This window comes from Macaca thibetana, chromosome 4, assembly GCF_024542745.1.
Source record: "Macaca thibetana thibetana isolate TM-01 chromosome 4, ASM2454274v1, whole genome shotgun sequence".
NCBI lineage: Eukaryota > Metazoa > Chordata > Mammalia > Primates > Cercopithecidae > Macaca > Macaca thibetana.
In genome coordinates this window covers 47,569,222-47,595,234 of record NC_065581.1, presented here as the reverse complement: position 1 = coordinate 47,595,234, position 26,013 = coordinate 47,569,222, and the positions used below count along the sequence as shown (strand labels likewise).

The window sequence follows — 26,013 nt, the reverse complement described above, 5'->3', positions numbered from 1 at the left end:
TGTAATCATGACTGGTAGTTGTAATGCTTCTTTTTGTTTTGAAGGACAATTTATTCTGCTATTGGCATTGACCTGGCATCTCATGGGTTTATAGTTGCTGCTGTAGAACACAGGTATGTTACCTGATGTAATTGGGCTCTTTGGCCAACTACAGGGAATGTCAATGCTCATAATTATATTTCTAATTTTCATAAAAGTTTATTTAAAATGTTGATGGAACTTTCAAGTATGATAACATGATGAGCAAAAAAGGAGATTGAGTCTGTCGACTTAAAAGACTTAAAAACACCCAACATTTCTAGAGGGTTTCTTGCCTGCCGTGTTCTATGCAAAATGTTTTTTATACACCATCTCATTCAGTCTTCATAACAATCCTATGAGATGGTTATTATTGTTGTTGTTGTTTTAAGGAAGGGGAATATAGAGGTGATAAAGGGTAATTTGCCCAAAGTCACACAACTAGTAAGTGGCAGGGCCGGGATTGGATTCCTGAGAGTGAGTTTCAACATGGCTAACATTGCCTCCCAGGATTAGGAAGATAGAATGCTCATAATTTTGTTTCTAATTTTCATAAAAGTTTATTTAAACCCAAAAGTTTAAAAACCTGCAACTTGACAATAGACAATAAGGTTTTTTTTCCTGGAACTCCTTTAGGGTCTTCTTTAATTTAAGAGAAAGTATAGAGTGGAAGAAGAGAGGGACGTCAAAAGATCAGAGGAAGTTGAGTCAAGGATGGAACTGAGAAACATGGGCCAGATGAGGAAGGGAAGGAGCATGCATAAATAATAATTTTACTTGTATTATAGAGATAGATCTGCATCTGCAACTTACTATTTCAAGAACCAATCTGCTGCAGAAATAGGGAAAAAGTCTTGGCTCTACCTTAGAACCCTGAAAGAAGAGGAGGAGATACATATACGAAATAAGCAGGTACATTGCAATGAAAGGAGAGGTGGATGGTGACCTAAAAGCATGTACAAAAGGATGACATTTGTTAATTTAATTTTAGATATGGCAAGTTATGCTTCTAGCTCTCCTATTTCCCATTCTCAAAAGACCTGTCAATAGATTCCCGGAGTAGTAAAATTCCTTTAATGGAATATCTCGTTCATAGTGAAAACAAAGGCAAATACAAAAATGTGGGAGATGACAGTGACTATTCAGAAGTCCCCTGAATTAAAACTTCTAATTTTAGAATCTAAAAAGTGCTAGAAAATAAATTCATAGATTCTTCCTCACAGGCAATATAAAAGGACTACTTTTCAGAGAGGCAATATACAATAGAATTAAGAGTATGGGCCTTAGAACCCAACTTTCTATGTTTGAATCCTGGCTTCACCACTTAATTTTGTTATAAAATAATGAATAAAAACATTGTCTGTCTGACAGAGCTATTAGGGCAATTAAGTGAAGCATATTGGCTTCCTCTTTATAGTGGGTGTTTTGCATATATTACATTTGAGCCCACCCACATTTCCTTTAGGTAGGCATTATTGTACAATCAATGGAAACTCAGAGAGGTTAAGTAGGTCATCTCAAGTCACATAGTAGGTAAGCAACAGAGCCAGGATTTGGACCAAGCTATACCTATGTGCAAAGCTAGGGCCTGTGTCATTATGGTAGCATGTAATAATCACTAATCACATTCCCAGTTTATAACTGACCAACGATTTTTCCCACATACAGCTTCTACACAAACTTTAAAATAAGTGTTTTAACTTTTTACTTTGTCATTTCCTTCTAATAATTATATTAGGTACGACAAAGAGCAAAAGAATGTTCCCAAGCTCTCAATCTGATTCTTGACATTGATCATGGAAAGCCAGTGAAGAATGCATTAGATTTAAAGTTTGATATGGAACAACTAAAGGTAAGCTAAAAAAAGAAGTAATTTTTCTCTTGTCCTACAGTTCTTTATTGTTTTTTGTCATCTCATTTTCTGCTGTATTGCAAGGTGCAACATCATAAAGGGCTGCAACCACCTCCCTCTGCAACACACACACACACACACATACACACACAAAGCAGTACAGGTAAAGTATTGCAGCAATTAAGAATGCATTGTCTTGGACTAGATATGAAATTGCCAAAAGTTAGTCAGTTTTGATCTACAAAAACAGCAATATCATATGGTTCAACTTAACTCCCGTGGAAGTGTTATTATTTCATGGACAGCTCCTGCTAGTTTTTAAGCTTGACCTTGAAAACTTGACACAAGTTTGGGAGTGGGCGGAAAAATATCAGACAGAGTGGGCAGCAATGAGCAAAGACTCAAAAGTGTGTGTGGCATAGAGAGTGCAGGGATTAGGGGGAACTAGAGAAGAAGATGACGGTCTGTTCTCCAGATACAATGAAGAAATTTGTTGTCCCTCAAGCAGCCACTCTCCTCTGTATCCTTGCCTTTGTACATGTTGTCCCCTTGGCCTGACACACTCTTCCCCTTGCCTAACTCCTACTTAATTTCAAAACTCCAGTTAAGCATCACCTCCTCTCAGAAGTTTTCTTGGACCCCAATGCCCACTTCTGGACCGGGCTCGCTGTCTGTCTTGTGTGCTCCTTTGTACCACTGTACAGTATTGCATCATGCCTCTGTGTAACTTTCTTCCCTGATGGACTGCAAGCTCACTGAAATGAGACTGCAGTGCCTGGCACAGAGTAGGTACTCAATAAATACTCATGGAAAGAAAAAAACAAATAAACATGGGGTGAGGAGAGGCAGAAGTCAGAACTGATGTTGAAATTTCCAGTGTGGGTGACTACAAAGACCATTAAGTTTACTTTCAAACCTTTACATATATTATATATATATATGTGTGTGTGTAAATGTGTTTTATATGTGTATGTATATATGTATATGTGTGTATGGTATGTATAAATGTATGTGTGTATATGTATATTCTATTTTATAAGAAATCAAGGTATTTAACCATCCCCATGAGATGAACAATTATATAATTGACAAAATCATTTCTTCTAACATGACGAGATAATTATAAATTTATATCATGCTTTTTCACATAGGACTCTATTGATAGGGAAAAAATAGCAGTAATTGGACATTCTTTTGGTGGAGCAACGGTTATTCAGACTCTTAGTGAAGATCAGAGATTCAGGTAAGAAAATAAGATAGTAAAGCAAGAGAATAGTAAATTACTGGAAGAGGGGGAGTGATAACTCATGTAAGATATAATTTTTTATTCAAATTCTTAGTGAAGAAGGGATCTCTTGGAGTTTATAAGGCTATTCTTTTGCCCCCATCAAGTACTCTGTATACATTTTCCTAGGCTAAAACCTCTACTTCTCCTGCTATTAAAATCTCCCCTTACTCCCATGTTTTCCCTCATTATTCTTGTCTACCCAAGGGCTTAACACTTTTCACTTAAAAATTTATCTTTATATAATTTTTTGGGACATAATGGTTGTGATAATAATATTGTCATCTTACAGTATTGCCAGACTTCTCCAGTGGGCAGGACATTTTTTAATTAGGCTTTTCCCCCTTCCACCTTTAAGATGGAGCTGGATCTAAAATTACGATTATTTGGATAGGAGTGGGGACCAGACCCCAGTTTTCTAGCTTGCAGGAACATTTTCTTTCTTAAACTACTTCATTCCAGACTGATGAGATCACATAGGGCCAACTATACAGACAGTGGGCAGGATCATTTGTAAAACTTCACCTCAAATTTCTTAGAAGTTCATTTCAGTGTAAGATAATTCTCTTCTTTCATCCATTTAGCAAAAGGCAGGAAACGTAGGATAAACTTATTTTTTAAAAGGAAGTTAGTTCCATTTTCAAATGATATGCTCCATGTGTTTTTCTTCAACCCTCTGACAGTTTTTCAGCTGAAGCGCCTCTAAATGTAAAGTAATGGGCCAGTTGCTACTCTGAAAAAGCTATAATAAATACACTACAAGGTGCATAAAAGCTCTGAAAACAAAGGTGCATTTATTATACTTTTTCAGATACTCCACAGTGTTGAAGAAATTATTATGTATTTAAAAATTTATTTTGAATAAAAATTGTTAAGGATATATCACTCAAATGGTTGCAATTCCTAAAAGGCATATAAAGAAAATGATTATACATAATTCCAGGTCTGATACTTTACAAAACTAATCATATCTCTTTCCCACATTGAAGCATAATACCTCTTTATTCCAATGAGATAACCCATAATAAACTGGTATGGTGCATGTCCACCAATCCTAGCATTATTAGGATGTTCTCAATGTTGCCTAGTATGTAACCAGTTTAATTTCATCATTGTCAACAAATATCTACAGATGTGGTATTGCCCTTGATGCATGGATGCTTCCACTGGGTGATGAAGTGTATTCCAGAATTCCTCAGCCCCTCTTTTTTATCAACTCTGAATATTTCCAATATCCCGCTAATATCATAAAAATGAAAAAATGCTACTCACCTGATAAAGAAAGAAAGATGATTACAATCAGGTAAGTATTAGTGGCTTATTTCATTATCTGAAACAAACTTGAAGCTTGGGTAAATAACAATAGATATCATTGGGTAACCATTACAGAATTGCTGAATTGGTTGTTTAGACTTTCAATAAGGAGAGAATTAGATAATCTCAGTTTCTAAGAACATTTAGTCTTACTCTTTTTAAAATGGGAATGTTAATGTATATAGTATATATACTGGTTATATTCGTCTGTTCTTGCATTACTATATAGAAATACCTGAGACTGGGTAATTTATAAAGAAAAGAGATTTAATTGGCTCACAGTTCCGCAGCCTGTGCAGGAAGCATGATGCTGGCATCTGCTTGGCTTCTGGGGAGGCCTCGGGAAACTTACGATTATGTCAGAAGGCAACGGGGGCATGAACACTTCACATAGCCAGAGCAGGAGGAGGAGAGGGATGGGTGACGGTACTACACACTTTTAAATAACCAGGTCTCACAAGAACTCACTGTCACAATGACAGCACCAAGGGGGATGGTATGAAACCATGAGAAACTGCTCCCATGATCCAATCACCTCCCACCAGTCCCTACCTCTGACACTGGGGATTCTAGTTTGACATATGATTTGGTGGGGACACAGATCCAAACTATATCACTGGTAATTTTTAAAATTAGCATAATACTATATACTACTTTAATCTAAACATCAGAACATGCCTACAGATTTTTGGGGGTAGAGCTAGGGGGAAGTATTTCATCATTAAGCTGGGCTAGGAACTCTTTAAAGAAAAAGTCAGATTATCTATCGAGACCTGCAATATACTTACCTGTTGAGAAAGAATATGAGTTTATAAATTCCCCAAAGCTATAATGGGGTACCATCAAGTGTTGGCAATTCTTGTATCCTGGAGGTGAAAAAGAACTCCTGATAAGGTTTTGAACTCTCAATGAGATATTACAAAGCAAATATGGACCTGAACTCAGCCCTTTCCTATCTGAAATCTGGTTTATTTAGGAGAAGAGAAGAGGCAGGAAGGAAACATACAGAGTATAGGCAATAACCACTATGGGCTCAGAGAATAGAGGGGTCTCTTCCAACGGAAAAGGATTCATAGATGATACTAAAATTGGATTTTGTTTCGATCAAGAGAGTTTAGATAGTAAGGAAGGGTTTAGGTATTTCAGGCAAGGACTTCATTTAGCTTATGTGTATGTGCAAGTCTCTCTAATTCTAAAACGGAAATAATACAGAGCACCTAACCCTCCCTCAACCCTACTTCCTTGCTAGGCTCTCACCTTTTCTTTCTTCCCTTCTCTGCTAGAAACCGTCAAAGAATAACAAATATTAGTTATTGCATGTGCTTACTTCTACTCACTCTTTAAGTCTTATGGTCTAGCTTCCTGGGCCCCCACCGGCATGCCAAAACAAAGACACTAAAGGCCTGCTGCATGCCACACCAGCAGCCTCTTCAGAATCTCAACCTTGCTTTCTGCATCTGTTCAACATTGCTGACCACCCCTCTTCCTGCTCCCTTGGCTACTATGACCCTCCTCTTTACTGCTTCTCCTGTCATTAATACTGCTCCTTCCATTTCTCCTCCTCCAGCCAGTTCTCCACAGTCAGAGCATCCAAGCTTCTGCTCGCAATTCTCTTGTAATCCTGCCGTTTATCTTCTTTATGTTTCTGACATTCGAGTTTCCTACTACAATGTGGGGAAGAGTGAGAGGGAGTTAAGTGGCCCTATTTTGAGCTTAGAAAACTAAGAGAATGATGGTTTTCTTATAAGAACCAGCAGAGTCAAGAGGCAGAGTAGCTTTGGGTGGGGCTGGGAAGATGTCTTTTAACTTCACAATTTCTTAGCTTGAGAACGGGGGAATCTGTTTATAGATGTCTGGCCACAAACTGGATGATTATATAACTTACATGATAACATAGATGAAACATTTGAAGTAGAAGAGATTGCAAAGTGAGAAAAGAATTGGTCTGGCAATAGAATCGTAAGGAATGCCTACTTTCAGCCAATGGGAAATGGGTGAAGAGCCAGTGAAGAACATAGAGTGGTTATTGTCAGAAGGGAAGGTGCAACGTTAAGGAAGTGAAAAGAAAAAAAGTGCAAGAAAGCCATCAAGTGTCAAATGTCCCAGTGGTGGTAGAAAATAAGGACTAAAAGCCGGGCACGGTGGCTCAAGCCTGTAATCCCAGCACTTTGGGAGGCTGAGACGGGCGGATCACAAGGTCAGGAGATCGAGACCATCCTGGCTAACACGGTGAAACCCCGTCTCTACTAAAAAATACAAAAAACTAGCCGGGCGAGGTGGCGGGCGCCTGTGGTCCCAGCTACTCCGGAGGCTGAGGCAGGAGAATGGCGTAAACCCGGGAGGCGGAGCTTGCAGTGAGCTGAGATCCGGCCACTGCACTCCAGCCTGGGCGACAGAGCCAGACTCAGTCTCAAAAAAAAAAAAAAGAAAAGAAGGACTAAAAAAAGGCCATTCTATTTGACATTAGGCTATTGATGAATGTAGAGAGCAGTGCAAATGATATTTATAAAGTGCTTACAGTTTAAAACTGGGAAAGGTGTTGTTTGAAATCTATTTCCTCTAAGGCTTAAATCTAAAGTGATTTAAATTTAAAGTGACTAGCATCAAATACATACCATGTTCAGTGGTGAGGGCAGGTGGCAGGCTCTGGCTGTGAGTTCAGGGACCCTCAACACACAAATTGGAAGTATTCCAATTCACTAAAAAGCAAGAGTCATTTCTTCTAAAATCAAGATACCAAGCAAGACCAAGATTCTTTGTTTTTCTAGAGGGAAGATGAATATACTCTGGGATCCCTAAACAAACAGCCTGTGACCCTTGAAATACATCTAAGTAGATCAAATTACAAGTTTTATTTCTTCCTTGGTTTTCAGTAAACAGACCAACAAGACCCGTATCTTTCTTACACCCTAACTAAAAAATTAATAATTTTATCAAACAATGTGACTTTTAAATGTCTTGTTTTATTTTAGGGGTTCAGTCCATCAGAATTTTGCTGACTTCACTTTTGCAACTGGCAAAATAATTGGACGCATGCTCAAATTAAAGGGAGATATAGATTCAGATGTAGCGATTGATCTTAGCAACAAAGCTTCATTAGCATTCTTACAAAAGCATTTAGGTAAGAAACTAATATTTTTTCATGAAATAAACCAGATGAATCTCAGGACAAACCTGTCTATCTTAATACAGCTTTAGTACCATTTAAACTATTTCCAGTTGGTTTACAATGGAACAAAGCAGTAAATCAATTTGAAAACAGAAATTTGAGAGTCAATTTTGCTGCTTTACATCATATATATTATAGAAAGCAAACCCAACTGTTAAAGCTAATAGTCTTTGTATGAAGCCTAAAGTGGACTTCCATGTTGAGGATACTGACAGCAGGTTGCCTCACTCCTATCCCGTTTGCATTCAGCTGCTAAAGCAGCCATGGGGTAGCTGAAACAGAGCATTGTCTCTACCATCCTAATGCAACTTGGGTAATTTGTAAATCTGTATTGCCACCTAGGGGCACCAAACTGTTTAATGCTCTCAAAAGTTTAATATGTTCATTAACACTTTATATTTTACAGGACTTCATAAAGATTTTGATCAGTGGGACTGCTTGATTGAAGGAGATGATGAGAATCTTATCCCGGGGACCAACATTAATACAACCAATCAACACATCATGTTACAGAGCTCTTCAGGAACAGAGAATTAGAATTAGGATTAAAACAGTTTTAAAAGTCTTGCTTCAAAACTGCCTAAAATTATGTGTGTGTGTGTGTGTGTGTGTGTGTGTGTGTTTGTGTGTGAGAGAGAGAGAGAGAGAGAAAGAGAGAGAGAGATTTTTAATGTATTTTCCCAAGGACTCATATTTTAAAATATAGGCTATACTGTAATCGTGATTGAAGCTTGGACTAAGAATTTTTTCCCTTTAGATGTAAAGAAAGAATACAGCATACAACGTTCATATCAGCCTAAATTTTAATTTTACAAAGATGTTTCCTTTTTAGTGTCGAAGTTAAAACATGCTTTTACATTACTTTGACAGACAAGTAGATTAAAACAGGCAAAATGCCAGTGAAAACCTGTTGCAATGATACAAGACCCTCTAAACATACAGTAAAAACAGAATTTCTTGCTTTTTATTATCTACTATGGGTGGTAGAGTTTAATTTTAGCAACACGATATTCTAGGTAGAATTTGGCAGCACTTTTCTTTGACTTTTGGTCATGGTAAGAAAAATTAGAACAAGCGAAAGCCCATTGTTTTAGCACAGGATTGGTGGTACTACACAAATTCAAATGATGATTAAATGAGGAGTGGAGAAGGGTTAAGAATATTAGAGATGAGGCAAAGGCAGTGGATTAGAGAAAATTGGTAATTTTTGGCATTTTCTTTAATTCTTTAAGGCATTCTACTTACTAAAGAAAGGTTCCATAGGTATTACAGCATATAGCAGGGATTCCAGTTAAAATACATTAGTACTCACACAAAGGCTGTGAAGGATAATAAAACATTCAGAATTACATTTAGCTTCTTCATATTCCAATTAATTTTATGTTTTCAATTCTATATGTAGTAGTAAAACACAGTAACACAATTAAATGGAGGTAAAAATATAGCTTAAGAATTTATACACTTATAAATATGGGAATCATGGAAAATGATTTTATTTCCCAAGGGATATAAAAATTTTTACCACTCATTTGGTACCCTAGTCCTATCTTAGTAGCGTCAGGTGCAAAGTCACTAATTCTGAGAAATTTTACCTCCCCACATTCAGATTAAATGTTTTAAAATAGGGAGTTAAACTCAGCTTGAAACTGAAGGCTTCCTATAATCTGACCCTAACACATCTTCTCTGAGCTTTGCTCCTGACAATTCACATTATATTGTCTATACGAGTAAGCCAAACTTGTTTATTCATTATTCCAGGAGTAATATACCCATCTACCTCAATTACTTTTAATGCAAACCTCTCTCCCTTCTACTTACTGAAATTATACCTGGTTTTTAAGGTTCATAATTCTATTTCCATTAGGCTTCAGAGTCTGATAATGCTTCACAGAGATACACCTTTACCCCAGTCTCATTTAGCAAACCTTTTTTCCCCATTTATTTTAGAAATAAACATTCCAACTGTATGGATGTGCCATTCAACACTTTTTTTTTTTCTTACAATCTCTTTTGTTGGTGGTGCATGCTGATGCTGAAAGGAGAAAATAACTATTGAAAATATCTAATAAGTTAAGGTTAAAAAGAAATAACCTAACATAGTACACACTGAGTATTTTTCAGGGAAAAGAAACAATTACCAAATGCCTACACCTTTTCAGGGACTTTATATAAATTATTTCTAATCTTAAAAAACACTGCAAGAAAGGTTTTATCATCACCACTTTACAGATGGAGAAGATCAAATCTCAAAATATTACATAATTTGCCTATGTCACATATCTGTTAAGCAGCATACAGCTAAGATCTGTTTCCAAAAGCTAAGATCTATACTTTGCAAAATCATGTTTAAAAAGTCATGGGCTTTAAAGTTAGGTAGGTCTGGGCTTGATCAAGCCTCTGAGACTCATTAGCTATCTGACCTTAGGCAAGTGATTTAACCTCTCTATGAAGCTTCAATTTTCTCACCTATAAAATATGGATAATATTGATATGCACTTCAAAGTTGATGATTAAAGTGAAAAAATGCATTTAAAGTACAAGCTAAGTGACTAATACATAAGAACTAACATTTAATATTACTATGCTTTCCCCAATCCTCCATTATAGAGGAGAGATGGAACCAAGTATATTTAAGAGTTCTATTTCCTTTTTAATAAACTGAGACCATCATATTAAGGATAAACTTTATTTAAGGATAAACTTTATTCAAATCTTGTATTAGAATACTTCCAAATTCAAACAGAATGTTAGTCAAATGTTTAGACAAACAGGCAAAGATTCAAAATCAAGACAAAAATTCTGAAGGAGATCCTGCTAAAAAGCTATCCTAAGTAGAATCAAATAATGTACTTGTCATGAGGCTTTATTTTTCTATTTTAATGTAAACACTGTATTTGAAAGGTACCAAAACAGTTTTTTGAAATGTAATGTGTTAGTGAACTGTTTAGCAAAATAAATCCTTCCAACTAATTAGAAACATAAGACAATAAAGAGGAAAGATCCCAGATCCGTATATACAACAGTGTCACTATAAATACACTCCACTGTCAACCTGAGACCTATTTTGTTTTCCACCTATATAAAAGTTTTTGAAAATAACAACTTCCTGTGGTTACATGTTTTCAATTTTCTCAAATATTCTGTCGGTCTGGGTAAGATGCCACTTGTTCGAGGGCAGCTTCTGACTGATTGGCCACAGCTATAGATCCACAATTAAATCTCCATCACCTCCAAACCCCTTTTCTGAAACAAAAAGAGAAAAACTTCAAACAGAAAGAAACATACAAACAAAAAAATTTATTTCCATGGGTGTTACCGTGACAAATGTAATGTTCTCTAAAAGGGAGGGGGGACAGATGAGTATTCTAGTTACTACAGGGCATTATTTCCATAGAAATAATGTTTTATTTTATTATTAATATTTTGGTTCTCACACTGTACCATCAAATCAAGTTTCTCTTAAAAATTATGAAATTGGCATATTTTATATTTTGCTACAATGGTGTGAACAAGGCTGATAATCAATTAGTTCTTTGTCCTTTTTGATTAATATATATTTTTCACATGATATTAAAGCTATCATGAGCTGATTTTATTCTCAACGTGCCTCATTTCTAAGAACATTGCATTATTTATGAACAAGAATGTGCAATACCAAGAACCAACCAATAATTTGAATCTTATATAAAGATTCAAAAATTCCAAGAGATTATTTAACAAAGATCATTTGAACATATGAGTTAATTAACAGATAAAATTCTTTAAAATGTGAATTGATCACATTCATAATTTAACTTTCAAGATCAATTAACAAATTTCCTATATTTCAAGAAATCCTCATTTTGGTTATTTATTCCCATAAGTATATTCAAACTTTTTTTACCTAAAGTGGTTTTTCTTCCCTGCTACCTATGTCCAGAGAAATTGATAAACCATTTTTGTTTGAGGGATTCAGCATAACAGTATTTTTAAGAGATTGTAATTCTGGGTGATAAAAGTATTTTGTTTTAAAAACACAAGTTACCTTTAATTGTGGTATCACCTGATGACATGAAGTAAAGATCTTTCCCTACTCTTTCGGATACAGCCTAACAAAAGGAATCTTTGAATTGCTATTGATTCTTTATCATGAGCACAAAATAATTCAAATCAGAAATAGAACCACGGATAAGCCAGAAAAGATGTAAACAACAAAATGTATTTTTATCAAAATTATGACAATCTGATTTTATAATGAGGATCACGTGAAGTACATTTTCTATTCTTCAAATACTCATTTCTCTAGAACATACCCCTGGAGCACTCTACATGGGGCGTAAAGTACCCTTTTCCAATGTTTAGCTCCCAAACCCCCAACAACTCTGGTAATTGGTGAAGGGGGGAGGCACATCATTGTTCAAGGGGCTGTTATTCAAACACAGTATCCATGTAGAGCCACAGATGCTTTATTAAAGACAATGAAAAGGGAAATATTTCTCCTATATTCCTTTTAACAACCAACAGCAACATGTGCATGCATTATGTGATACAGAAACTAATTAACAAGATACTCTTATGGTAAAATAAAATAACTCAGATGAGAAACCATTTTTTAAAAATGTAATTAGATTCCTAGATCATAGTGACTTGATGTATCATAAAAAAAGTCATGCATAATACAATATTCACTTTGTAAGGAAAGTTAGCTCATTTGTAGACAGGTATCCAGATTTAAGAGCTTCCTCAAATTTGAGGGAAGGATATTTAAATCTCATTAGTAACTAAATCAAAAAATTTTAGAGCCTTACTCATAAGTAATTTCTATATGTCTGCTAACTGGCTTAGTCAAAGCCAGAGGTAGTTATCTATTTACTTATCTAGATACATAATTTTATGTTTACTTTTAATAGTCCTAAATAGTTCTTTTCTATATGGCAGGCATAGAGAACTTTATCCAACTGAATCTTGTATGTACATATGTATGCATTTGGCTCTGGATTCTTCATAATTAATGGATGGAGACAACCTGAATGTAAAAAGTTTTAGTAAATACTGACGCAAAAAGTGTAGTAGGCTGTTATTTCTGACCTAAGCAAAAAAGTAATTAACATAATGTAAAGAGAGATGTTCAATGATTTTTAATAGTAAAAATTTCAAATGACCTAAATATCCAACACTACAGAAAATATTTACTACATTATGGTTCACTAGTGTCATGCAGCATTATTCAGCTATTAAATATTGTTTATGGCTTTCTGAGTGCAGCCAAGATGGAATAAGCTGACTATAACCTCTCTATCACTGATTACAATGAAAAATTCTAGACAGAATATAAAAAGCAACTACTCAAAGATTCAAAAGTGAACAGGAATAGGTAGATTAAGAATTAAAGTAAAAACGTGAATAATGACTCAGAACAAGAGTGAGTTTCACAGGCCTTTTCTTTTTTTTACTTCTTTGTCTCCTGATTTTGATCTGAGGGTGGGCCAAATCAAAACTTCCCAGCTAGGGCAGACAGTAAAATTCTGAGAGAAATTTCTTATTTATAGTCAGTGGACTAGGGATAAAGGAACCCTGAATGCTAGAGAGCAAGAAATAGGTAGGAAATCTCTTTGCTGTATTGTGGTGGTATGTTTTTTTTCTGTTTTTCTTCTGGCCCTGCCCTGAGGGTGGCTAGCCCCAGTTACTACCTGGTGACAGCTATGGCAACATAGGCACCTACAAATGTAAGAGATGACCCATCTCTCTAGCCAGTGGAACCAGGAAAAGAGCTTTCTGTTGTCTGAAGAGTAGTAATAGGAGATTGTTTTTGTTATCTCTTTATCTGCTTCTTATGCGCAATCAAACAGAACTGTGTGGTGGAACAGAGGTTGAGAGAAAAATACTGTCTGGCTAGGGGATGAGAAAAAGGGGCCATTGGAGGCTGGATAAAAGAGGATCCTGGGAGCCAGAAAATGTGGAGAACATCTCAGAGAGGAAAAGAGTTGAAAATGTTTAACTCCTAATGCTACACGTGAACTGTAAGTCTCAGGATTGCCCCTGAGCTATGCACATGCAGAACAGAGCCAAATAAGCACAGCAAAGTCTCTGACACCTAACTACTATATAAACCACTGACCAAAGTCCATGACTACCCTGGTTGGCTTATGTACCGGGAGGATCTGAACAGCAAAGGCTTTGAAAACTAAACCGACAGGAGAATCACCAACTATAGAAGGAGAAACAGAACATGTGGTATGAATTGAAACCAGCTGATCATCTGCTATAACAAAAATTTCAACATTCTCCAGATTTTAACAGGACCCAAAGTCTTAAAACATAATATGCAAAATGTTCAGGATATAATCTAAAATTACTCAACATACAAAGAACCAAGAAAAGCTGACCATTTCTCTAGAGAAAAGAAAATCAACAGCTACAAACCCCAAGAGGACCAGATATTAAAACTATCAGACAAAGATTATGAAGTGAGAAGTTCAAGAAGTTCAACCAACCCCAAACAGGATAAATTCAAATGCCCAGACACATCATAATGTCATGGCAAATTGCCCACCATATCGTCTTAAATGAAGAAAATCAAAATATAAAACTACACATAGGATGAAATCAATTGTGTCTAAACTATGTAGATGCAATACTTACATTACATATAAACAGAAAAATTATAAAAGAAAACCAAACTGGTCAACCTACTTGTCTCTGGATGGGTATATTACAGGTGATTGTTACTTTCTCGTTTTTAATATTGCCATATTTCCCAGGTTTTCTGCATCTAATATATATTTTATAAGAGTCATGAACACCAAAACATTTTCTAATCAAGGAGTAAAACATTAATAACAGTTTTCTCAGAGAATACTTGACATAAGGACCAAAATCATCCATTTTGTTATTGCTGCTTTTAACTATTGTCACAGGATTTTTCTCCCATTTTTCCAAACGCAAGGGCTTTGGAAATAGTTTGTTAAATCACCTTTCAAAATGAAGAACAATGCTCTCACTAATTACTACTCATACAATTCCATACCTCAGGTGGACGCTTATCCGATTTGGGTATGCCATTCCAGACATTCTCAGGGTTCACTATCTCCTCCATACCATTTGAAAGGTTCAAAACCTACAGGAGAAAACAATTTTTTTTTAAGTGTCCAATTCAAAAAAATAACTGATTTATGTACCAGAGCAATTATTTTAAAAATAATATACTATTATTATTATTTTGAGATAGGGTCTTGCTCTATTGCCCAGGCTGGAGGGTAGTGGCAGGATCACAGCTCACTGTTGCCTCGACCTCCTGGGCTCAAGGCAATCTGCCCACCTCAGCCTCCCAAATAACTGGGACTACAGGCGCACACCACCATGCCCAGCTAATTTTTTGTATTTTGGGTAGAGACAGGGTTTCACTATGCTGCCCACTCTGGTCTCAAAATCCTTGGCTCAAGCAATCTACCTGCTTTGGCCTCCCAAAATGCTGGGATTACAGGCATGAGCCACTGCACCTGGCCCTAAAATGAAATACTTTAAAAAACAATGAAAATGAATTTATTGAACTTCAACCTTATGTTTCAAACTCCATGCTACTTCAGTTTCCCAAACATATACAGAGTATCTATGACTGGTGATCAAAGATGGATAAAATTTCAACATCAAATAGTTCAAAATCTAGCAGAGGAAAGACCTCTAAGCAGATAATTACAATACACCATAGAAGTACAGACTTCAGCAGTAAGGGGTATAGGAATGTAATACGGAAATAAGGCCTTTTTGGGACGGGGGGAAGGTTGAGGACAAGGATAAATTTAGAAAACAACGTCAGTGAATTGCTCCCTGGTAGAGGCAATGGGTAAGTAAATTGGAATTAACCAGTTTGGTAACAGGATGGAATATAGGTAAAATAGAACTGAATTATTAAATATATCGAAACAGCAAGCAGATTGTATATGCAAGAGAAGTCAAGAAGTTTGATGTCCACCTAATATAAAGTACAAAATATAAAGAATTATGGCCAAAGAGAGTACATAAACACTTAACTCTAAAGGATTTCCTATGCCATGTTAATGAGCTTGACTTTTATGTTCCAGGTCAGGGGCTCTCCAATTTTAATGGAATATTAATGCACATTCTGGAATCCTAACCCCAGAAATTCTGAATTAGCAGGCCAGGCCAAGGCCTAGGAATCTATAATACAATTAAAAAAATACACCAGGTAATTCTCAAACAGGTGGTTTTCAAATCACGGGAGAAACACAATCAACTGGAAGTCCCTAATAAGTTTCACGCAATAATGATGTAAACAAATTTGCATTTTACAAACTTCACCCTGACACCGTGGACCATCAATTTAAAGAAGACTAGAAGCAGCAAACAAAATAGAAGGTTATTAGAGGAATGTAGCTGTGAAATGACTCAACTAAGGTAGTGGCACTAGATATAAAAAATTCCAACTAAGAGGTAAGATGTGTAAAGTGTGGAACTAGATGACTAACAGAATTTAGAAAGAGTAAGAGAGATAGATGATACAGCCTAGGATGATTTCTTGCTACGATTCTTATATATGGAGATTTAAAATATTTGTGCATTACATCAAATTATCAGGGGGAACAAGCAGGTAAACATTTGTTCAATTGCATTCTCTAGTCTAACAGAGTCTGGTAAAATTTCCTTAATAGTCTGCAAATACATTTGGAGATAAAGAACTTAAACGTCACTTACCCTTGTTCCTTCTTCAGCTGTTTCTAAAATCTCACATTTAGACCATGTGTTTCTTAGACTTGACCACACAACACATTTAGATCCAACAGTAAAGGCTTTCAGAGTGTAGGTGTTCTGTGGTTGAGCTGCCAAATTGAATTAAGACTCAATGCATATCTCTTAATTCCTTAATGTAACATACACAAGCAAAGCATTTTCCTAATGTGCATTATTTCTATATCATCAATATCATGTAATTAGTACATTGATATGACCGTCTCCCTCAATTTTGTTTAAAATTCTTCTAGCGCCCCTCCCCCATATAATCTCTTGCTGCTTTTCTAAACCAACAAACCAAACAAAAAAATCACCATCATAAGGATGTGAATCTGATTTCTAACACTGAAAATCGCTAATAAAATATGGTACTATTAAGACAAGTGTCTTTTATACTTACAACAGCCATTTCTATAACAAAGCAGCGTGTTACAAATGAGCAGACATTCTTATCACAGAGTTAATACTTACTATTATTAAATGTGACAATGAGGAATAAATATCTAATACAAGGGAAATACTTAAATAACTTATGTGTACCCACAGGATGGCATACCATACTTGGCATGGCATACCATGCCAAGTGGCAATTAAAATATTTTGAAAGCATTTTTAAGGGACTAAAATGCAGGATTCAATACTGTATGATAGTATGATCTAAATTGTTTTTAAAACTATGCAGTAGACATACGCAAAGATGGTAAAAGACAACAAAAAGAAAATACATCATGATGTTAACATTGATCACTTTTTGTTGATTTTCATTCTCACTATTTCATTATTTTCCTTATTTTTACAATGGTTCAAATTTCATAATACAAAAATTGACATTTAAAAAGTATAGCATTGATTATAAAAAGCTAAAAGTTACCCATTTAAATTTTTTTTAAGTAGCAAAGAAAACAGCAGTAAAAATAATTTATAAAAATGTTAATATAATAAATGTTCTCCAAGATTTACTCATGACAAATTTTTTAATATAGGCTACCTAAATCTATTTTTTTTTGTTTGCGGGTTTCTAATGAATTGCAAGATCAATGCATGATACAGTTAAGTCTAAAAGACCCTGTTAAAATAATCCTTACTGTAAAGTTATGCCTACCATAGTACTTGGCAAGGGAATACCATGTTTTATAAAACTTACCAACACTTGCCCTCTTGATTATAAATGTGATTACATTTTAAATGTGATTACCTTTTGGAGACTCATAGATTTTAAGCATTCAATTTTTAAACACAAAACTAATATTTCAGCATTTCTTCCAGCATATAAAATTTTGCACTGATTTCACAATATATTTTCCCCAAGTTTAAAATGCCCTTCATAAAATCCAATCTGATTCACTTCCCAGGTTTTTAATCTTTCTTACAAAAAATTATTTTTTAGAAATCCATGTAACAATTATTCTCTTTTCTTTAAAACAAACAACTTTGGAAAGTCACTATGTTAAACTTAAAAGTAAAAGGACACTTTGGGAGGCTGAGGCAGGAGGATTGCTTGAGACCAGGAGTTTGAGACCAGCCTGGATAACACGACGAAACTGTCTCTACAAAAAATACAAAAATTAGCTGGGCGTGGTGGCACACGCCTGTAGTCCCAGCTACTCGGGAGGCTGGGCTGGGGTGGGAAGACCACTTGAGTCCGGGAGGCAGAGGCTGCTGTGAGCCAAGATCACACCACTGCACTTCAGCCTAGATGACAGAGCAAGACCTCACCTCAAACAAATAAACAAACAAACAAAATTAAAAAAGTAAATGGGAAAAAAAATTCACATACCTGAGACATGATCTGGTAAACCATTATTGTGCTTGCTTCCATCACTGCTTTCTTCCTCAGGGAACAAAGGCATCAATGCTGAAATGTCATCCCTGTTTTTATACTCTATAAATTCTTCTTCATATATATTCATTTCAATCTGTGTTTTAGGATCACAATCTGCTCCATGTAGATGCAATGACATCCTGTGCTGGTCATCAAAAGATTCTACACAACTTGACTTTCTCACGTCCTCAGTACACATGCACTCTTGTGCTTTCTGACTAACTCCTAAAGACAAAGGATCCATCTTGTCATCTAAAGGCAGCTGGGCTGTAGGTAGCTCTAGTTCTGGTTGTTTCTCAGCTTCACAGGTGAGAGGAATCTGCCCTGTAAATAGCTCCAGGGCACCTTTTGTGACACACTCTTGGGAGAGTGGCATACTTGGTGGCACCAGGCTTAGCTCCTCTTTTTCTTCATCCACCACCAGAGAATTCTGTAACTCAATAGATTCCAGCTCTAAGAATTCTTTTGATTCATCATCAGGAGAAAGTGGCACCTCAAGTGAATTCAGTTCTAGTATCTCCTTTGTTTCATCACCATGTGGTAGTAATGTGTTAAATCCTGTAATTAGGTATTTATCATCAAACTCTGCTTTGTCAACCAGATGACACTCTACTTCACCTTCCAGTTCCTCAGTATCAATTTTATCTTTGCAGGGGTTTTCAAAACCTTCACAAATGTTATCAGTTTTAGGGTCACGGAAGTTACTTGGTTTGGTTCCGATATTGTTTACATCTTTTTCAGTTCTTTCAGCAAGCTCATCTGCCCGTTCCATATATATTTTATTTTGGACAGCTTTATTACTTAATTTCTTAAGTCCTACATCAAGATTGCAGGACCCAAGAGCCTGCTTTATCTCCGAGTCCGTATTTTCATAGGGAAGAGCACTTTTAGTAATACCAATCTTAGAATATTTCTCCATTTTCTCATTAATACTTTTACCTTTGCTTTTCAAGTCGACAATTGCTAAAGGGATATCACAAACATCCCTTCTGATTTCTAATATTGTTATTTCCAACACATCTTCTGTTACTATTTCATAGAAATAGTCATTTCCCTCTTGAGAACATACTCCTTCTGAAATGTTAAATCCCGAGAGGCAACATGGAAAGGCTTGCATGGGAACCGACAAAAGTTCAGAAGGAATGGCCCAGAGTGCTTTTGGGTCCACACAGTCTTCAACGTTTCCAAAGTCCACAAGCCTGACAGATACAAGATAATCTTCACAAATATTAGTGATAAGTGCTCTATAATAATGTCCATCTTCTCTGTATCTTACTATACAAGGATCTCCAATATAAGGACATGGGATACAATTTCTCCTGTCTACTACCTGTTCTCCAGCAGTCTGTACTTCTACTTCTAAATACTGAAGTTTCTCTGTATCAGCAAACTGACACCAAAAGTACTCGGGTCCATCTATCACAGTGGCATAAGCTCTTACCATTTTTTTTTCTGGATTATACCAGTTAAGAAATACTGAAGTGTCAACGTCTGATTTGTTAGCAGAGTTTGAACCGGCACCTTTAATTACTTGGGTAGAAAGTTCTATTTGAGATTTTTCACTGACAGCATACCTGCTAATCATGTCATCTGCTATGATCCCATGTTCATCAGCAAGAATAACTTCCCATCTGTCTCGAAATGTTACAAATTCACATCTTATTGCAGTCTCGCTGGTCCGTTGGGAAAAGTAATGCATCATTTTCTTAGAGTTTTTATTGTCAGGAACCCCAAATCCCTGCAAGGAGCAATGAATGCACAATCCTGGCAATACTGCATTAACAAGGTCAAGCCTACCTATTTTGTTAGTATGAACCACAGAAACATTGCCATAATCTATAAACTGCACAGAGAGAAGGTCATTGGGTTGCTGCTCCTTGACCACAGCACGATACCATAAATTGTCTTCTGGGAAAACAGCACATATCACATCTCCTCTTTGCAAAGGTGGACCTGCATAATATTCGGGCACTGTTTTAACACTGTTTAATCTCTCTGAAAGATGACTAATTTCAGATTCATCTTCTATTAGTTGAACATAAAAATCTGAAAGGTCATTTATATGAGAAACATATACAGTTGTTTTAAATCCAGGCATTATAGTTTTCTGTGGGAACTCACAAAATTTCAGAGGTAAATCTTTGTCACATGAATCTCCTAATTTTCTCTCTGAAAGAGTGGCTTCTACTCTTGCTGTTTTCAAGAGTGTCTCAGCACAAATTTCTTCTTTCTTTTCTGTTGTTAATGGAAACACTTGACTATTTTTATTTCCCACAGAGTCTTGATATTGAGTGACTAAGTTTGTTTTTGTTAAACTTTGTAAAAGTCTGAGTTCCTTGTATGATGAGTTGATCTTAGGTTTATATGACTGTTCCGAAATTTCTTTATTATGTAACTTGTTCCCTACTGATTTACTTAAATACTCTGTACATGGCAACTTCATATTCTCATTTTTTTCTGCAAGATTTTCAGTTGTAGAAGGGAGCAGTTCACTTTCTTTTTTTCTTATTCTATCTTTGTAACTAAGTAGCCCCAACTTCTTATTAATACTAGCACTAACTTGAATATTATCACCATATAGTTCTATAATCAGTGTTCCATCTGGATCTTTTGCTACAACTAAAGCCTTCAGTGACTTATCTAAAATAGTCTCCTGAAACCACAACACCACTTCTTCTGGTATATGATCAGGAATATCAGATAATGAACATTTGACAGCTTGCATGGGCAAAAGTAAGACATCATATGCATCACTAGGTATTGGAAGCAGATCATCACTTGTTACTACATAAATATTCCCAAAATCAACAAAGAAGACTTTCTTTGGCTCTTTTTCTATTACTATGCCCCTATACCAGTTTCCATCAGTATATTTGGCAAGGCACAAGGTTCCAGGGTTCAAGGGAGATGTTTTTAAATTCAGCAAAACTTTACTTAGTTGTGTAATACTACATGACAACTGTTCTAAAATACTTGCATTTCTTGCCAGCTGGCAATAAAATGTCCAAGGGTCATCAATATGCGTTATATACACTAATTCTTCACTTCCAATTTTCATATCATGCGTAGAATAGAAGTAGGAATGTAGCTGAACAGAGGACTCCAAAGGCTTCTGAAGTTTTACTGGTCTCGCAAGTCTCTTTTCTACCAAGAAATGGCATGCGCTCTGAAAGGGTGTTAGCAAATCCACAATGTTAAACAGTTCTTCATTATTAATTGAAGCCAGAGCAAATACTGTACATTTTAATTCTAGATTTTTTTGCCATGCATTATCTACAAATTCATTGAAAGCTTGTATCGCCTTTACATCCCAAACAAAGGGATTTTGACCATTTGGTTGAATTAAATTATAAAGGCTGCACCTAAAAGCCTGAGCCTTAACCTTGAGAAATTCTTCATTAATTGAATAAATATTCTTCACAGATACCATTTCTCTGTCTCCATAATCTACAAATATTACATTGACATGCTCCACAGATTGTATCCCACTAATGAGCGCTCTGGACCATTGTCTGTTTACCGTTCGCTTAGCCAAACAAGCAGGGGTGTTTCCCTGGTGAGGAGCAGCTATATTTTTGCAATAGTACTGAATATCAGACATTAGAGTTTTAAGTCCTTGTATATTCCTGGTCAGCTGACACCAGAAATAGCCAGGGTTTTCAACATAAGACACTCTGACTTCTACTGTACTTCCAACTTCCAGCTCTCCTTTACAAGAGGAGCCTGGCTTAATTTCCAAGAAATTCTGTATAAGAGGAAAATAAACAGATGCTCTTTTCACTTTTTCCTGCACAACTGGTTCAGCTGAACCATTTGTCACAACTGTTGTGTCACTCAAAGCTTTTGAAACAGATGTGGTTTTATTCTCTCTCTTGGCTTTCTGCTCTCCTTCTCCAGTTTTGGCAAAAGGTATTTTGTTATTCTCCGTAGTAAAATGATTTGAAACATGCCCTGGGGAGTGGGCATTTACCGGGATATTTTCCTTTGTTTCAAATTCCTGATACTTGGCATATCCAGCTTGGGCAATTACCTTACTAATGTTTTCTTCCCCTGTTCTTGATTCATCAAGAATCTCAATAACATATTGATGATCCTGTTTATCAAGAATATGGATGACTAATTCTTTGTGGAGCACAGTCTTTTCAAAAAAGGAAACTGCCTCCTGGCTCCAAGTTTTTCCCAAAGGCCAAATATCAGCTAGGGTGCACTTCAGAGCCAATATTGGCAGCTGCCTAAACTGAGGAAGCAGCATCCTTACGTCATACCAGTCCACATTTTCCGAATTGCCTCGGTCAACTAAGAATACATCCACACTCTTGTCATCCAACTTGGTGACTATGGCCCTATAATAACCATTTTCTTTCCACTTGACACAGCAAAGGTCATCAGGTTCAGGTTTCAAAACTACACCATCCAGCTTACTGGCAGAGGAATAGAAACCGCACATTCTCCTCATCAGCTTACTGAAGGTGACATTGTGTTTCCTCAACCTAATCCAAAACTCAGAAGGATTTTTAACAAACTCTACCTGTGCATCGTAGAAGGCATTCATCTTTAACCTGATAGACCTTAAGGCTGGGAGTGAAATCTCTTCATCTACTTCTTCAGCAGGAGACTGAGACTGAGGAGATGTTTCTGGTTCCTCTTCCTCTGTTCCCTGGCTCTGAAGGACTCGGTCAGCCAAGCAATACGACTGTACTCCAAACACACGGTTCAGATTAATCCCATCTTCTCCATACAGGGTGACATAATATACATGCTCAAAGGAGCAATAAAATTCAATCTTTGCATTCACTGCCTTGCCCAGTATCAGCGCCTTCAGGTCACCAACCTGTGACCGAGACCAGCCTCTCCCACCATCCCAGAGTCCATACAAAGCGCAAGGGTAGGTCACCACTGGCATTCGAAAATATTCAGGCAACAGGTACCGAAGGCTACTGCAACTCACTAACTCCTTCCTTCCATAGTCCACGTGAAGCACCTGGGCACAGCGCTGGGGCCGAAAAGTCTCAAGCAAGAGTGCTCTGTACCAATGTCCATTCAGGCCACAGGATGCACACGGAGAGCCTGGCTTGTCTGGGCTCTCCTCCCTCTCCTCCCAGGTGGCGCTGGTACAGTTCTCATCCCCTGTCCCTGTGGAACCCCGGTATACCTGGGCCATACTCTCAGAGAGGCGGTGGATCTCCTGCGAGAGGCTGCGGAGCTGGCAGTGAATGCGGTGGGGATGGCACACTTGGGTTACGACCACGGGCTCCGTCACGCCCAGCTGCAGCTGGGGATAGAAGTAATCCAGACCAGGCTGCTTTTGCTTGAGCGGGACTCGCGAGAGAACCGGGACCCCAGAGCCCACGCTAGCAGTGGCCGCTGTGAGATAGCGCTCCAGCAACGAACGGAAGAGGCTGTCGGGCACCCGCCGGGCCAGGCCCAGCTCCCGCATCTGTTGGAACACATCGGGCACCTCCAGGAGGACTAGGCGATGGAGCAGCAGCACGTCCAGGACGCACCCGTGCACCTCCTTGCCCTGAAGGTTGCTAAGGAAGTCCACGGCGTCGGCGGGCCAGTGCTGCGGCTCGCCCGCGCCCGCGCCGCAGCCTGCCGGCACCAGGCCTGCCAGCACGCAGCCCAGCACTTCCGAGGGCAAGTTGAAGAACTCTCTGCGCCCGGGCGCCAGCGAGCCTGCGCCGGCAGTGATGGTGCGGCCCTCGTCCAGCAGGAAGACACGGCTCTCCTGTGCCTGCCGGCTGAGCACGCGGCAGCGGTGCCACAGAAGCCCCACCTGCACCAGGCACAGCTCGCCGGGCGAGGCCGAGGCGCTGCCCAGCGCCCACTGGCCGCGCGTGGCCGCCGCTTCCTGGATTTCCCGGCTCAGCCGCAGGTACTCGCCCCGCCGCTCGCCCACCAGCCCCCACAGCTGCACCGGGATCACATCGGGATGCACGTCCACGAAGGATACCCGCAGGGCCAGCGAGGCCCCTGGCGCCGGCATTCCGGGCGTCGAGCACATCTTGACTACGCGGTGCGGACCCCACTTCCGGAAATTCAGGGCCGCGCGTCAGGGCCTTGAAATCCTCCGCGCCGCCAGAAGGCGAGTCCCAGCCAAACTAGGTTCAAAGGACCCCGGGGAGGGGAAGGACGCCGGAGAGGCGTTTCCTCGGCAACCCCCCCTCCGGGACTCACGCAGCGGACTGGTAAGACCCAGTAGCCCCACCAACCGCCCGAGGTCGCGCCTACGGGCACGCATTTACTGCGCTCTGCGCCGCCACTTCCGGCCGCGGGGAGTGGGCGGGGCCAGTCGAGGCCTGGGGTTGGCCTAACGCCTAAGGGCCTAAGGAACTTTTTGGGACGTTCAGGAGACCCGGAAGTGGGAGGTTTTGGACACAACTTGCATCTCCTCAGAGCGCCTTTAACTCTGGAGGCCTCCGTGTGAGGGCCTGGCTCAGGGCTGCGGTGAGGACGGAACAGAGAGGGATTTCCTTTTCGTCCTCCCAACTACCAGGGATTGAGCACTGGGGGCCAGGCACGGTACTAGCCAGTGGCGTTCCCGACGAGAATCGGGAACGAGAAACACAGGAGACAATGGCACATTTCTAGGCGTTAAGGCCAGAACTCTCGGAGGGCCCCGGGCGCTGCCGCGGTGCTCCTGCTGGCTCATTGTGTCTGTGGACAGCCAGGTGCTCAGCCTCTATTCTTTAACCCTGTGTCATTATCTGAATTGATAGAGTTGATATGAGGTTAAAATGACGTATGAAAGTATATAGCTACTCGGGAGGCTGAGGCAGGAAAATGACGTAAACCCGGGAGGCGGAGCTTGCAGTGAGCTGAGATCCGGCCACTGTACTCCAGCCCGGGCGACAGAGTGAGACTCCGTCTCAAAAAAAAAAAAAAAAAAAAAAAAAAAAAAAAAAAAAAAAAAAAAAGAAAGTATATAGCGAGTGGTACATATTTCCCTTCCCACACTTAGCTGATACGTGTTCCTTTGTTGCTTTGCTGGCTAACTCTGGCATCCCAATTTTGAAGGCATTTTCATTTACTCACAGAGCTAGCACAGAACTGGATTCATAAAAGGAGGCCAAGAGATATGGAATCAACATTCCTTCAAGCCCCTGCTGTATCTACTAAAATCTTAACAGGATAACCCTTTGAGGCCTCTGTTTGTTAAATGTCCAAACCTACATTTGGAATGGAAAAGTGCAGGTAAATTATGGGAAGTTTCCAGGATATGTCTACATTAGATTTTTGTTCATTTGCAAAGTTAGACACATCCCTGGAAGCTTCTTATAGTTTGCCTGCACTTTTCCTTCTACTCCATGTTTCGAAATGTTATTAAATACAAATACAATAAGGCAGTGCTTAAAATGACCCTTGCCTAACTGTAAATCTCAGTATCTTCCATCTGTCCAGATTAGAGGCACCATGTGCTTCCACATCACCCTATGCTTACTTTTTCATGGCACTTTTAACATTGTGTGGCAACTGTCTGATCTCTTATCATCCCGCCAGCCAACAGGTTCCGTTTGGCAAGTACCGTTTGTTGGATTCTTGGAATCTAGCTTGGAGTGAAGGCAATTAATATTTGCTAAATGAATATGAATGAATGAATGAATGAATCCAATTTCTCTAAAAGCTTTGGCTTTTTCCTGAAGAACTCATCCTTGAAAACTCAGTTTTCCCATTTTTTTTCTAATTGTTTCATATTCATTATGGAAGAAAAACATTTTATTTAAAAACATCTAGCAAAACCTAGCTCAAATGTCTTTTCCTCATGACCCTACTATTCACCCTGGCAGAACTGGTTATTCCTTTTTTTTTTTTTTTTTTTTTAACAC

At 38.3% G+C, this 26,013-nt stretch overlaps 3 protein-coding genes across 4 annotated transcripts in view; 2 read left to right on the top strand and 1 right to left on the bottom strand.

Annotated features, from left to right (window-relative positions):
* PLA2G7 (phospholipase A2 group VII) overlaps nt 1-8,427 on the top strand; it is a 33,381-nt gene extending 24,954 nt beyond the window's left edge. For both annotated transcript variants that reach the window (XM_050787486.1, XM_050787487.1), the window contains exons 6-12: nt 45-113; nt 807-930; nt 1,757-1,870; nt 3,022-3,113; nt 4,288-4,458; nt 7,442-7,590; nt 8,045-8,427. In XM_050787486.1, coding sequence (XP_050643443.1) covers nt 45-113; nt 807-930; nt 1,757-1,870; nt 3,022-3,113; nt 4,288-4,458; nt 7,442-7,590; nt 8,045-8,175 — 850 coding nt within the window. In that variant the 3' untranslated portion in view covers nt 8,176-8,427. The remainder of the gene's footprint in view (nt 1-44; nt 114-806; nt 931-1,756; nt 1,871-3,021; nt 3,114-4,287; nt 4,459-7,441; nt 7,591-8,044) is intronic.
* The window catches only part of RCAN2 (regulator of calcineurin 2), a 478,595-nt gene that overhangs the window by 12,532 nt on the left and 440,050 nt on the right, over nt 1-26,013 (top strand). The gene's annotated exons all lie outside the window — the stretch shown is intronic.
* TDRD6 (tudor domain containing 6) lies at nt 10,309-24,426 on the bottom strand. The gene is made up of 4 exons (XM_050787471.1): nt 18,143-24,426; nt 16,330-16,454; nt 14,645-14,734; nt 10,309-10,881 (listed from the first exon to the last, which is right to left on the bottom strand). Exons 1-4 carry the CDS (start codon nt 24,189-24,191, stop codon nt 10,852-10,854), a joined length of 6,294 nt encoding a protein of 2,097 aa, XP_050643428.1. The 5' UTR covers nt 24,192-24,426; the 3' UTR covers nt 10,309-10,851.